Here is a 12334-nt window from a genome sequence, read left to right as displayed (position 1 = left end):
ATTTCACAAATATGTGGAAATTAAATAACATGCTACTGAACAACAAGTCAAAGAAGAAATCGAAAGAGAAATCAAAATATACCTTGAGACAAACAAAAATGTAAATACAACATACCAACATTTATGGGATACAACTAATACCACAGAAATACAAAGGGTCATAAGACACTACTGTGAACAATTATACACCAACAAATTAGACAACCTAGGAGAAATGGATAAATTCCTAGAAATATATAACCTACTAATAATCATAATGAAATACAAACTCTGAACAGACTGATTACTAATAAGATGATTGAATCAGTAATCAAAAACTTCCCAGCAAACAGAAATTCAGGACCAGCTGGCTTCACCGGTGAATTCTGCTAAATATTCAAAGAAGAATTAAAATACCAGTCCTTCTCAAACGCTTCCAAAAAGTAGAAGAGGGAACTCTCCCAAACTCATTTTACAAGACTAGCATGACCCTGATACCAATGCCAGACAAGGACACCACAAGAAAAATAATTACAGGCTGGTGTCCTTGATGAACATAGAGGCAAAAATTCTCAACAAAATATTAGCAAACTGAACTCAAGAATACATCAAAAAGACACCAAGATCAAGTGGGATTTATTCCAGGGATGCAAGGATGGTTCAAAATCCACATCATCATTGTGATACACCATGTTGACAAAATGAAGGATAAAATCATCTGATCATCTCAATAGATACTGAAAAAGCATTTGACAGAATTCAACATCCATTTATGACAAAAACTCTCAACCAAGTGGATATAGAGGGAATATACCTCAACATAAAGGCTATATACAGAAAGCCCATAGCTAGCATCATATTCAATGGAGAAAAGCTGATAGCTTTTCCTTTAAGATCAGGAATAAGACAAGGAGGCTCACTCTTGCCATTTTTATTCAACGTAGTATTGGAAGTCCTAGTCAGAGCAATTAGGCAAGGAAAAGAAACAAAAGGCATACAAATTAGAAAGGAAGAAGCAAAACTGTCAGTACTTGCAGATGACATTATATGTCAGAACCCCAAAGAAAATCCTAAAGACTCCCATCAAAAGAACTTGTTAGAACTAATAAATAAAATTGGTTCATTGAAGGATATAGGAAATCAACATGCAAAATCATGCACTAATAATGAAAGATAAATTAGGAAAACAGTCCCATTTACATTTACATCAAAAATGATAAAGTACCTATGAATGAATTTCAAGAAAAAGAGGTGAAAGACCTGTATATTGAAAACTATAAGACATTCAAGAAAGAAACTGAAGAAGATAAAAATAAATGGAAAGATAATCCATGCTCATATATTGGGAGAATCAGTATTGTTAAAATGTCCATACTACCCAAAGCAGATTCAGCATAGTCCTTATCAGAATTCCAGTGGCAGGGGTGCCTGGGTGGCTCAGTTGTTAAACGTCTGCCTTCAAGTCAGGTCATGATCCCCCACATCAGGGTCCCTGCTCAGCGGGAAGCCTGCTTCTCCCCCTCCCTCTCCCACTCCCCCTGCTGTGTTCCCTCTCTCTCTGTGTCTCTCTCTGTCAAATAAATAAAATCTTTTTAAAAAAATTCCAGTGGCATTTTTCACAGAAAGAGAACAGAATCCTAAAATTTGTATAGAACCATAAAAGACCCTGAATAGCCAAAACAATGTTGAGATGAAGAACAAACCTAGAGGCATCACATTCCCTGATTTCAAACTATATTACAGAGCTATAGTGAAACAGTATGGTATTGGCATAAAAACAGGGAACACAGATCAATGGAACAGAATACAGAGCCCAGAAATAAGCCCATGCATATATGGTGAATTAACTTATGACAAAGAAGTCCAGAATATACAACGGGGAAAGGACAGTCTCTTCCATAAATGGTGTTGGGGAAATTGGACAGCCACATGCAAAAGAATGAACCTGGATCACTATCTTACACCATGCACAAAAATTAAATGGATCGAAAACTTGAACCTAAGACCTGAAACCATAAAACTCCTAAAAGAAAATATAGGCAGTAAGCTCCTTGACATAGGTCTTAGCCATGATTTTTTTAATCTGACAGTGAGAGCAAAAGCAACAAAAGCAAAAATAAACAAGTGGACTACATCAAACTATGCAGCCAAAAAAACATAAGATTTTGCCGTTTGTGACAACATGGATGGACCTTGAGGGCATTATCCTTTTTTTTTTTTTTTTTAAAGATTTTATTTATTTATTTGACAGAGACACAGCAAGAGAGGGAACACAAGCAGGGGGAGTGAGAGAGGGAGAAGCAGACTTCTCGCCGAGCAGGGAGCCCAATGCGGGGCTTAATCCCAGGACCCTAGGATCATGACCTGAGCTGAAGGCAGACGCTTAACGACTGAGCCACCCAGGTGCCCCTGAGGGCATTATCCTAAGTGAAATAAGTCAGAGAAAGATAAATAACATATGATCCCTCTTATATGTGAAATCTAAAAATGAATAAATAAAACCAATCTCATAGATAACAGAACAGATTGGTAGTTGCCAGAGGAAGAGATTTGGGGGTGGGAAAAATGGTTGAAATGTTTTGTTTTTTAGTTTAAATAAATTGAATTATTCTTTATTTTAAAAATTGTAAATTTTTTAAGGTATGATTATGGTGTTGTGGCTATACTTTTGTAAAAAAAGTTCTTATTTTTTTAAAAAAGTCTTTATATTTTTGAGATCATATGTGTCTAGAATTTGATTCAAAATAATGCTAAGGATGCTTGCTTAGTATAGATGAAATTGTGTGATGGACATAATGGATTTTCATTATGCTGTTTTTTCTACTTTTATATATATTTGAAGTTTTTCATAGTAGAAAGTTTTTTAAAAGAGAGGAAAATGTTTATCACCAATAGAATGTGTACCATACTTAGGAAGACCCTAGTCTATGGAATAATAGATTGAAACGATTTTCAATCTATTATTGTGATGCCTCTAGGTTTGTTCTTCATCTCAACATTGTTTTGGCTATTCAGGGTCTTTTATGGTTCTATACAAATTATATTCCTTGAATTTATGGACCTCACACTCTTCTGAGAATTTGATCAAACTGTGTATTTTGTCTCTAGGAAAATGTACATATACACAAACTTTGGAGTAAATTTCAGTTTTACAAAAACCTGAAGATCATTCATAATTCTTGTAGAGCTTTAATTCTCCACGTGAGGTCCCCTGATCAGCAGCATCAGCATCACTTGAGAATGTATTAGAAATGCAGATTCTTGTGCCCAACCCAAACCAACTGAATCAAAACCTCTGGAGGTGGTGCCTAGAATCTGTTTTAACAGTCCTTCCATATGATTGTGATGCACACTGAAATTTGAGAATTTATTTCTATTTTCACTGCTTGTACATACCTATCAGTCACTTGGAGATCTTGTTAAAATGTATATTTGATAGAGTGGGTCTGGTGTGGGCCTCAGCTTTTCATTTCTAACAGGCACCCATGTGGTGATACTTTTCTGGTCCTCAGACCATACTTTGAGTACCAGGGTTCTAGATCTGTAGCTTAGAAATGTTATAAATCTCACTTTTTTTTTTAAAGATTTTATTTATTACTGGAGAGAGAGCGAGAGAGAGGGTGCATGAACCCACGAGCGGTGGGGAGGGGCGAAGGGAGAGGGAGAGAGAGAATCCCAAGCAGACTCTGCACTGAGCATGGAGCCCAATACAGGGCTCAGTCTTACAGCCCTGAGATCATGACCTTAGCCAAAATCAAGAAGGGGACACTTAACTGACTAAGCCACCCAGATGCCCCTAAATCTCACATCTTTATAGAAAATAATTTGAGTATTTCCCATGTATATTTAAAAAGTATAGAACATATACAAATACTAATATATTTTGTACATTTTTATAAAACATGAAAAACTAGACATTTTGAAAGATTAAGGAACAATAAGTAGAAATTAGAATTTGTGGTGTTTTCTTATACTGGATTTTCCTGTACACCTAAATTTGGAAACTATTGTTCATTGGGTCTCTGAACCCAAGTTTAAGAATTATTGTTCTAAGGACTCCCTCTTTTCTTTCTTCATCTTTTCAGATACGTATTTTGTGACTATTTACTCCTGATCTGTGTCTTCTATTTTCATTTTTTAACTGTGTCTTTCAGAGCAGAAGTTCTAAATTTTAATAAGGTCTGATTTTGTCAGTTTTTCTTTATGATTCATTTTTTTGTGTCTTATATGAGAAATCTTTGCCTAATTCAGAGTCACAAAGATTTTTTTCCTACAGAGATTTCCTCCTATGTTTTCTTCTAGAAATTTCTGGTTAGGTCCATAATTCATTTTTTAATTTTTATATATGGTGAGAGATATAGATAGATCAAGGTTTATTTTTTACATGTAAATGTCCAGTTCTAATACTGTTTCTTGAAAAGGTTATTCTTTTTTCATTAAATAATCTTGGTACATACATCAAAAATCAAGTGACCATATATGGGGGGTCTGTTTCTGGACAATGTTCCATTGATCTTTATTTTTTATTTAAATTCAATTAATTAACATATATAGTGTATTATTACTTTCATTGATCTTTAGAGCTCTCCTTTCACCAGTATCTCACTCTTTATTGGAGTAACTTTCTGCTATATCTTTAAGTCAAATAGCATGAGTCCTCCAGCTTTGTTCTTCCTCCCTCATCTTAAACTCTTTCAGTCTTTCAAATAGTATTTGCTTAAAAGTATTACATTACCATTGTAGAATAAATCTTATTCCCTAAATATTAGTTGCACATGGAATAATTTGAACTTCTTTGACATGTTGCTAAGTATATTTGGAAAATCTTAAGGATTATACTTGTATACAGTCATTCGTTCAAAGCAAAAACTTTTTTCTCTGTTGATGTCACTGTGGCCATGATGCAACTGGACAAATACAGTTGCTATTAACTATTTATAACTTGCAGGAAAAGCTACTTAGCTGACAAAATGTTTATTATATTTTGTTAACTTATTTGTTGAAAGTCAGAAATGGCTATCATGGTGGTATACTGAAATTATAGAGAAAACTCATAGGTTGCGGTCCTAAATAATTTCTGTTTTCTCCCTCTCTTAGGAATGATAGAAACAGCACAAGTGGATGAGAGAGCAAAAGGCAATGGCTCCAGTCAACCAGGATCTGCAAGGCGAGGTGTACAGATTATTGATGATGAACCTCAAGCCCAGAGCGGTGGTGGAGGGTGCTGTTCTTCTGGATAACTGTTCACACTTAAGAAGTTAAACAAACTGTGGATCATTGCCCTCAACATGAAGACTGCCATATTCCAAGTCACATTATTTTACCAATGGAATTATAGAATTAACAGTATTTTAAATTATGTTTATAACACTGCAGAGACCTTAAGTGCTAAACTTAGTGGAGTTTGTGACCAGAGAATTGGCATTTTTCTACAAATGTTAACAAAGCAATTACCAATGGCCTTTTTACATATTTTTTTCTTTAATAGGGAATAATATGCATGTAGAAAAGACCTACTTAAAGGCTTCATTTATATTCTTTTAAATCAGATCTTTATTTAATAACTTATATATGTTGTTGGAATGGTATACATTTTTGCAGCCCTTTGTATTTTGTGGTAGTTTGAATTGTATCACTTCCAGAAAATAGCAAACTGTTTTTGTTTCTTTTTTTCTTCATTAGCAGATACCTGAAGTACTATTTTTGCAGGGTTTGCACAGGCCCCTTAACTGTCTACTACTTTGATATAATCTATATACAACCTGTATGCTGAGCTGGTAAAATACATTGTAAAATTACATATTAAATATTTTATCTGCTTTTACAAGCGCAAGGTGCAAAAATATATACAATAGTCTCATTGATGACTGTAAAGTGAATTAACATTTGGTGATAATGCCTAAGCTTTTTGACTCTGATATAAAGATCATAGCTCCCCTTCACTTTTGTCTTAACTTGAAAGTGGCGTGTTTAAATTTTCACATATACTTTACTTGAATTATTGCTGTTGTCATATTTTTTGCCTCTGTAAGTCTTTCTGATGATTGAACAACAGCATTTGCCTTTTGGTTTGTTGGGGGTTTTTTTGTTTTTTTGTTTGGGGGGGATTTTTTTGGATAAAAGAGATGAATTCTGCTGATTTTGCTTTGGAGTGGTTACCTTAGAAGTATTTGAGTGGAGCATGCTGAGTTTCACTTCTGCAATGGTTTTAGTTTTCTCTCAGACTTTATGTAAGGTGGGTTCACTGGCATGAGAAGAGAGGAGGAGGTCCCAGAGAGTTGCCACTCGCCAAGACTCATTCATACAGCATGTTAGTGGGTAGTTTATTCTCCTGGGGCAGCACTGTTAAACCCTTTGTGAGCAAATTGTATTTGTTCATTGCTTGCCGGAGACGAACACAGAAAAGTTTGTTCCATTTTATGAGTTGTCCTGAGTTTCTGTGAAGGGAAACATTTCATGTAATGTGGTTATAGCGAACACTGGAAAGATTTATTATAAAATTTTATTCTTGTATACTTTGTAAATTAGTCTCATTAGAGGGTTTTTTTTCCTTAAGCATAGGACTGAACTTAAATTTGTTAATTTTAATAGAATCAGACACTGCTCACAGAAGGATCACAAATTGTGGAGATTAACATAAATTGTTCTTGTTCTAATATATATATATTTTTCCATTTCTGTCATGCTTGGAAAACTAGTAAATGTTATGTCTAAGATAAAATGGAATGGTCCCTGGATTTACTTCTTATAAGAGGCAGTAGTATGCAATAAAGTTGTTAGCATGAGCAATTAAGAGGATATAAAGAGGTTACAGTTACTAAAGAAGTACTACCATATTTTTAAGTTAATAGCTTAAACTTTCCCAAATGGGTTTAAAGTTGAATTGACACCTAGATGTTATGATGCTAGAATTTTAACTTAGTATTAAGTGTTCTGTGAGCCCTCACTTTACCTTCTTTAGTTACTCTCCTTGCTAAACTCAACGCACTGATCTCCGTTGTGTGTGTTTGGGGAGGGTAGGGTGGGAAAAATCAGGGAGATAAGCTAAAATTGTTTTGTTTTTTTTTTTAATCAGATGATTGTACTCTGTATAATCTCTCAGTGTCCTGTGAAGTTTGTGTTTATGCAGGGCAGCAGGGGAGACAAGGGGAATCATGAGTACAAATACAGGAAAGATTGTTTCTGTCCCCTTGGTTCTAACACGTAGTAAAGAAAGCCTTGCCATTTCTACTAGTATACATGCACATGGGAAATAAGCTCTTCTTTGGAGTGAAATATTTTTTATACTAATTAGAGATGAAATTGAGCTTTATTCCAAAAAGTAAAGTCTTAAAGCCTGATAATTGGAGAGTTGTACTCTTGATTTTTGACCCTATATTAGTGATACTAAGTCCAGACAGGAACCTCTGCTCCGGAGTCGCCAGGTAATTATTGATGGGATAAAACCACTCTCCATACTTTTTTTCCTTTACTCTCCCTTGGTTTCTGTGTATCTTTCCTAACCTCAAGCATTTCTTCTTTTTTTGACCTATAATTTAAGCTAATTCATTAGCAACAATAAGTAAAATAGCATATTTGTCCTTGTCCTGAGGCCTGAGAGGCCTTTAGGTAGGAATAGGATAAAAGAGGAATGAAAGAGGACCAGCTGGTTGCCGTATGTGCATAAAGGAGAGGTCAAGAGGGGGTAAACTAAGGCTGAGGAAACTTCTCTGATACTTTCTTCACCTCTCTAACATATCTTTTGTGTTCTTGTCCTTATAAATTGTGCTGTTAGGAGGAAGACACAAGTTACTGTATTGTGTATTAAAAGTGGTAGGTAGAACCCATATATTTTTCAACTAGTAAGTGTATACGTTTAGTATATATAATTAAAAATTGGTATAAGATAGTCATTAAAAATACCTGAATATTATGTTAAAAGTACACAATCATTGTTTCTGTAATGGTGATGGGTATTCTGCATCTTGTTTTGCTTTGTGATTATAGAGGAAAATACTGTTTTTAAAAATGTATATTGCAACAGTCTTGGGGTAAACAGCAGTCTGAAAAAAAGCATCACGTTATTGTATGAAATATGAGTGTTTGAATTTGTTTTGTTCTGGGGATAGCTCCTGAAAATACCCTAAAGCTATGGCTGTTACAGCTAAATTGATGGGGTTTGTTTGTTTTGTTTGTTTGTTTTTTTAGTACTAGCCGTATATTATTAGTGATTACTTTTTATTTGGCATTAAATTAAGAAATAATGATACAGGTTTTCAGTAAGAAAAGATAAAATTTGGGACACGTGAAAGGAGGCTAGTGAGGAGGGAATGGAAATCAGGTAGTTATGAAACTCTACAACCTGACATTTTTATAATTGTTTTGAAAATACATTATCAAATCATTTCTAAATAAGGCAATTTATGCATTGTGCCAAATATTTGCAACATATAAAAAATGAATTGTGATACTATGTCTTTTAATGTAATTTGCAATTTTCTATATTATAAATGCTACAAGGAGTCTAGATCATGGATGTTATCTCCAAATAGAATTTACCCTTATAATTACCACTTACATTATCTCCAGAAGTGGTTTGATCTGTGCCTTTAACTTTTGAAATTCATCTTTTGACTTCTGTTTGCCATTATAGTTTTCTTTATAGATGCAGTTTGGCAGAGAGGGACTACATACTGTGACTATTGAAGATGTTGAGTTCTTCTATGAAAGGGTATAGATGGTTGCAACCAGCAGGAGCCTTATAATAATGTCTGGAGATACAGAGACTAAGTAGATCTCTTTTCTTTTCTAAATTACAAAATGTGTTACCTAGATTTTAATAACTAAAAGCTGGGATTCATTGAATACATACATTTACTTGATTTCATAATAGGCATTGATTCTAGTATGTTGCTGTTCTGTAATTTTCAGTTAACAAAAACAGTAATATATTTGGTGTTGTGGACCAAAGTTTATGTTATACAAATGTTTGACTTTGATGGCTTTTCCCTTTTCAAAGGAAACAAATTAGAATTCTGAGCATATTTTCCTAAATGCAAGTATTTCAGCATTAATCATATGTAATGAAAACAATTTAGAATACTCTTAAGAGTTTCCAATTTCAAGCAACAATGCTTTGCTTCTAAACAAATATCACTTTAATTTGATAGACTTTTAGCACTGCTTGTGCTCTCTGGGACTTAGATACCATCTCTCTTCTGAGAAGCTGAGTGTGCTTTGATATGTTAACCTTGCTGCCACAACTTTTTCTCTGCAGTACATAAATGAACATGGCAAGTTGATGTTACACAGCACACCCAGTAAGAATCATACTCTTAAAGCATCTTGTCCTCTTCAGAGGCCTGCTGATACCAAATGCATCACATTAAAGCCAAAAGATGAACCTGCCTACCTTCATTCCCATTGTATCAGTTCTCACCTTGATTTTGATACTTCTGACAACTGTTATCAGCTCTTCATTATCAAATACTCAAGAAAAAGCTAAAATGACTTCCTTAAATTTGAGCCTATGTAGACCAATGAGAGAAAGGTGAGGGACAGCAGGGATAAAATATGGTAATGTTGAAATATAGACAACAGTGGTATTTGCTAAACTGAATCTTCGGTAGCAAACTATTTTAAGGAATCATCATATGTAGTACTTCCTAGAAATGTAAAAGTTCTTCACTTTGTATTTAATTATCTGAGCATATATTCTAGGAAAAAGAATAAAAAGTACTCCCCTCCCAGATGGAAAATATTGCTCTGTAGTATATACTCTTCAATTACCTTTTTGCTGTGCATTTATATACATATATTTACCTATAGAAATACATAGTTTTATGGGTTTTAAATTTTTACATACATAAATTCTGTCTTACTATGCGAATGTTTTGCAACTGCTTTTTTCTCTTACCATCATGTCTAGGAACTGTTATGTCAGTATATGCAGACTTTCTTTTTATTTTCTCCCACATCTCTTTGGGGTGGTTGCCTTTCAAAATAACTTCTGACTCTCCATGAAACCTTCCCAAAAGGAATCTTGTCATTTAGGTGGATTTCATTAGAATCATAGAATTTAAGTGCAAGCCAGTGCTTAGACAGAATCAGGGTCTCCCTTAAGCATGTAAATCAGGATATTAGAAAGACATCTGCTTATAATTCATTTGAAGTACATTACTTTTGGCCTACTATTGACTGATTAATATATACAATTCAAGAATTTAGCAGATTCTTTATTCAGAATAGGTTTTTATTTGAGGGGAGAAGGAAAAAGGGGAGGAATAGCTGATAGGGAAAGCATACAGGGTAAACTAAAGTCTTTATACAATTCCGGAGTTGTTACATAACAGGATTTCATGTTGCCAAAAATTAAAACTTGTAGTTGGTCGGTGCCTTTAATGAAAAAATAAAAAGTCCCTTTTCAAAAGGTTTCCCGTCCCCCAACATCCCACATCCCTATCCTTCTTAAGAGATAACCATTGTTAATGGTGTGTGTCTGTATCTCTCATATATAAATGTTTTTATTTATATTTGTCCTTTATGAATTTTCAGTTCCCTGAAATCAACTTCAACCCTATTCAGATTCCATCTTCAGTCAACTGACCAATTTACCAAGAACAAACCAGAATCATACTTCTTTAAAGAAAGTTATATCAGTGGTGACAGTTCTTGAACTGGAAATTACTTGATTCTTAATATGTTTTATGTTTATCATAAATTAAGCTTAAAGAGTAACTAGCATTCTGGGAAAGTCAAATCATTGATTTCTATACCATATGGAAATAGGGTAGTGTGCTCTACTACCTGTGACATAATTCTGAGTTGGCCTCATTCTTGGCATATTCTACTTGTGCATTGCAGTTGTCCCCCACAGTTACTTTATAGATATTTCTCACTGTTAAGGCTATAGCTTAGCATGTGAGTGCCTTGACACAAAGGTAGCTGTGCTTGCCCCAGAACAACAAATATGTTCATATTTGACTTTTAATGAAAATAATTCAGAGGGGAAATTAAGCACAAGTTTACATGATTTTGTTAATTGTTTCTGGGTGGTCTTTTAAGAAATTTAAAACATTCTGCTCATCATGACTATCTGTTTCACTCATTTATTGAGTACCTGCTCTGTGCCCAGTGCACATACAGCAGGGGAACCAGCTTCCTTTGTAGTTAGAGCTTAGAGATGGGGAACAGATGACCGTTGCGTATAGTCCAGGATGTAAGTAGTTTATCTGTATATATGAGGTTGACTGAGCACAGGTGTTCACATTGTATATTTGATCAAATATATACACGTAAATTTTTGAGGTGAGGTAATTAGAATGACAGTAGTTGGAGCTGATCATGAATTTGAGGTAAAGCCGGACAGAATGATTTTGAGTCTTGCAAATAATACATTTTCAAACCAAGTTAAAATAGAATAACTTGTTTTCTAGCTTCAAGGGGACAATTAAGTGATCCTTAAGCCAAATTGCTTCTCCAGATTTTTGTAGTAGTGAAGAAACATGCTTTTTGCTTAGCTGCTTTTTTTAACCTAGGAAAAAAATGCATTTTAAAAAGCAATGGTATTATTTTCTTTGTTTTTGACAGATGTCTTGTCATCAGATAATAACCCAGGATACAATCCATTCCTAAATCATAGTAGGCCCATTTGGAGAGTGTATCATAGTATAATTTGTATAGTTAATTTTTTTTTAAAGATTTTATTTATTTATTTGAGAGAGAGAGAATGAGAGATAGAGAGCACGAGAGGGAAGAGGGTCAGAGGGAGAAGCAGACTCCCCGCTGAGCAGGGAGGCCGATGTGGGACTCGATCCTGGGACTCCAGGATCATGACCTGAGCCGAAAGCAGTTGCTTAACCAACTGAGCCACCCAGGCGCCCTAGTTAATTTTTTTTTTTTTATGTAGGCTCTACATGGGGCTTGAACTCAACTCTAGAATCAAGAGTCACATGTTCTACCAACTGGGCCAGCCAGGGTCCCTAATTTATGTATTTCTAAATACACTTTTCAAATGGGAAGTGAGTCCCCTTTTTCCTACCTGAAATTGAAGACATAGACCAGAAAGATTAAGCCAGAAAGCTTAATGAATATCTGAATTTTCTGATTATCTTTCCAATGCACTTTAAGGATATTTTTGATATTACAGTATATTGTTAACTCAAATTATCAGGGCCCTTTTTGGGAGAAAATAGAGTGAAATCAGTTTTTAAATAACTATTTCATAAACCAGTTGTCAAGAAGTAACATTCAGGGGGCGCCTGAGTGGCTCAGTTGGTTAAGCGACTGCGTTCGGCTCAGGTCATGATCCCAGAGGCCCGGGGTCAAGTTCCGCATCAGGCTCCCTGCTCAGCGGGGAGCCTGTTTCTCCCTCTGA

At 34.8% G+C, this 12334-nt stretch overlaps 1 protein-coding gene across 1 annotated transcript in view; it reads left to right on the top strand.

Moving 5' to 3' along the window:
* Positions 1–10488, top strand: part of RAB21 (RAB21, member RAS oncogene family) — a 38630-nt gene extending 28142 nt beyond the window's left edge. Inside the window, exon 7 of the mRNA XM_025883006.2 lies at positions 5077–10488. Coding sequence (XP_025738791.1) covers positions 5077–5219 — 143 coding nt within the window. The 3' untranslated portion in view covers positions 5220–10488. The remainder of the gene's footprint in view (positions 1–5076) is intronic.
* The last annotated feature ends 1846 nt before the right edge of the window (positions 10489–12334 follow it).

The sequence above is a fragment of the Callorhinus ursinus genome, unplaced genomic scaffold (assembly GCF_003265705.2).
Source record: "Callorhinus ursinus isolate GAN/ISIS: 27379988/994484 unplaced genomic scaffold, GSC_fseal_2.0 scaffold14, whole genome shotgun sequence".
NCBI classification, from domain to species: Eukaryota; Metazoa; Chordata; class Mammalia; order Carnivora; family Otariidae; genus Callorhinus; species Callorhinus ursinus.
Note: the sequence above shows the minus strand (reverse complement) of the source record. Positions and strands in the feature narration are given on the sequence as shown.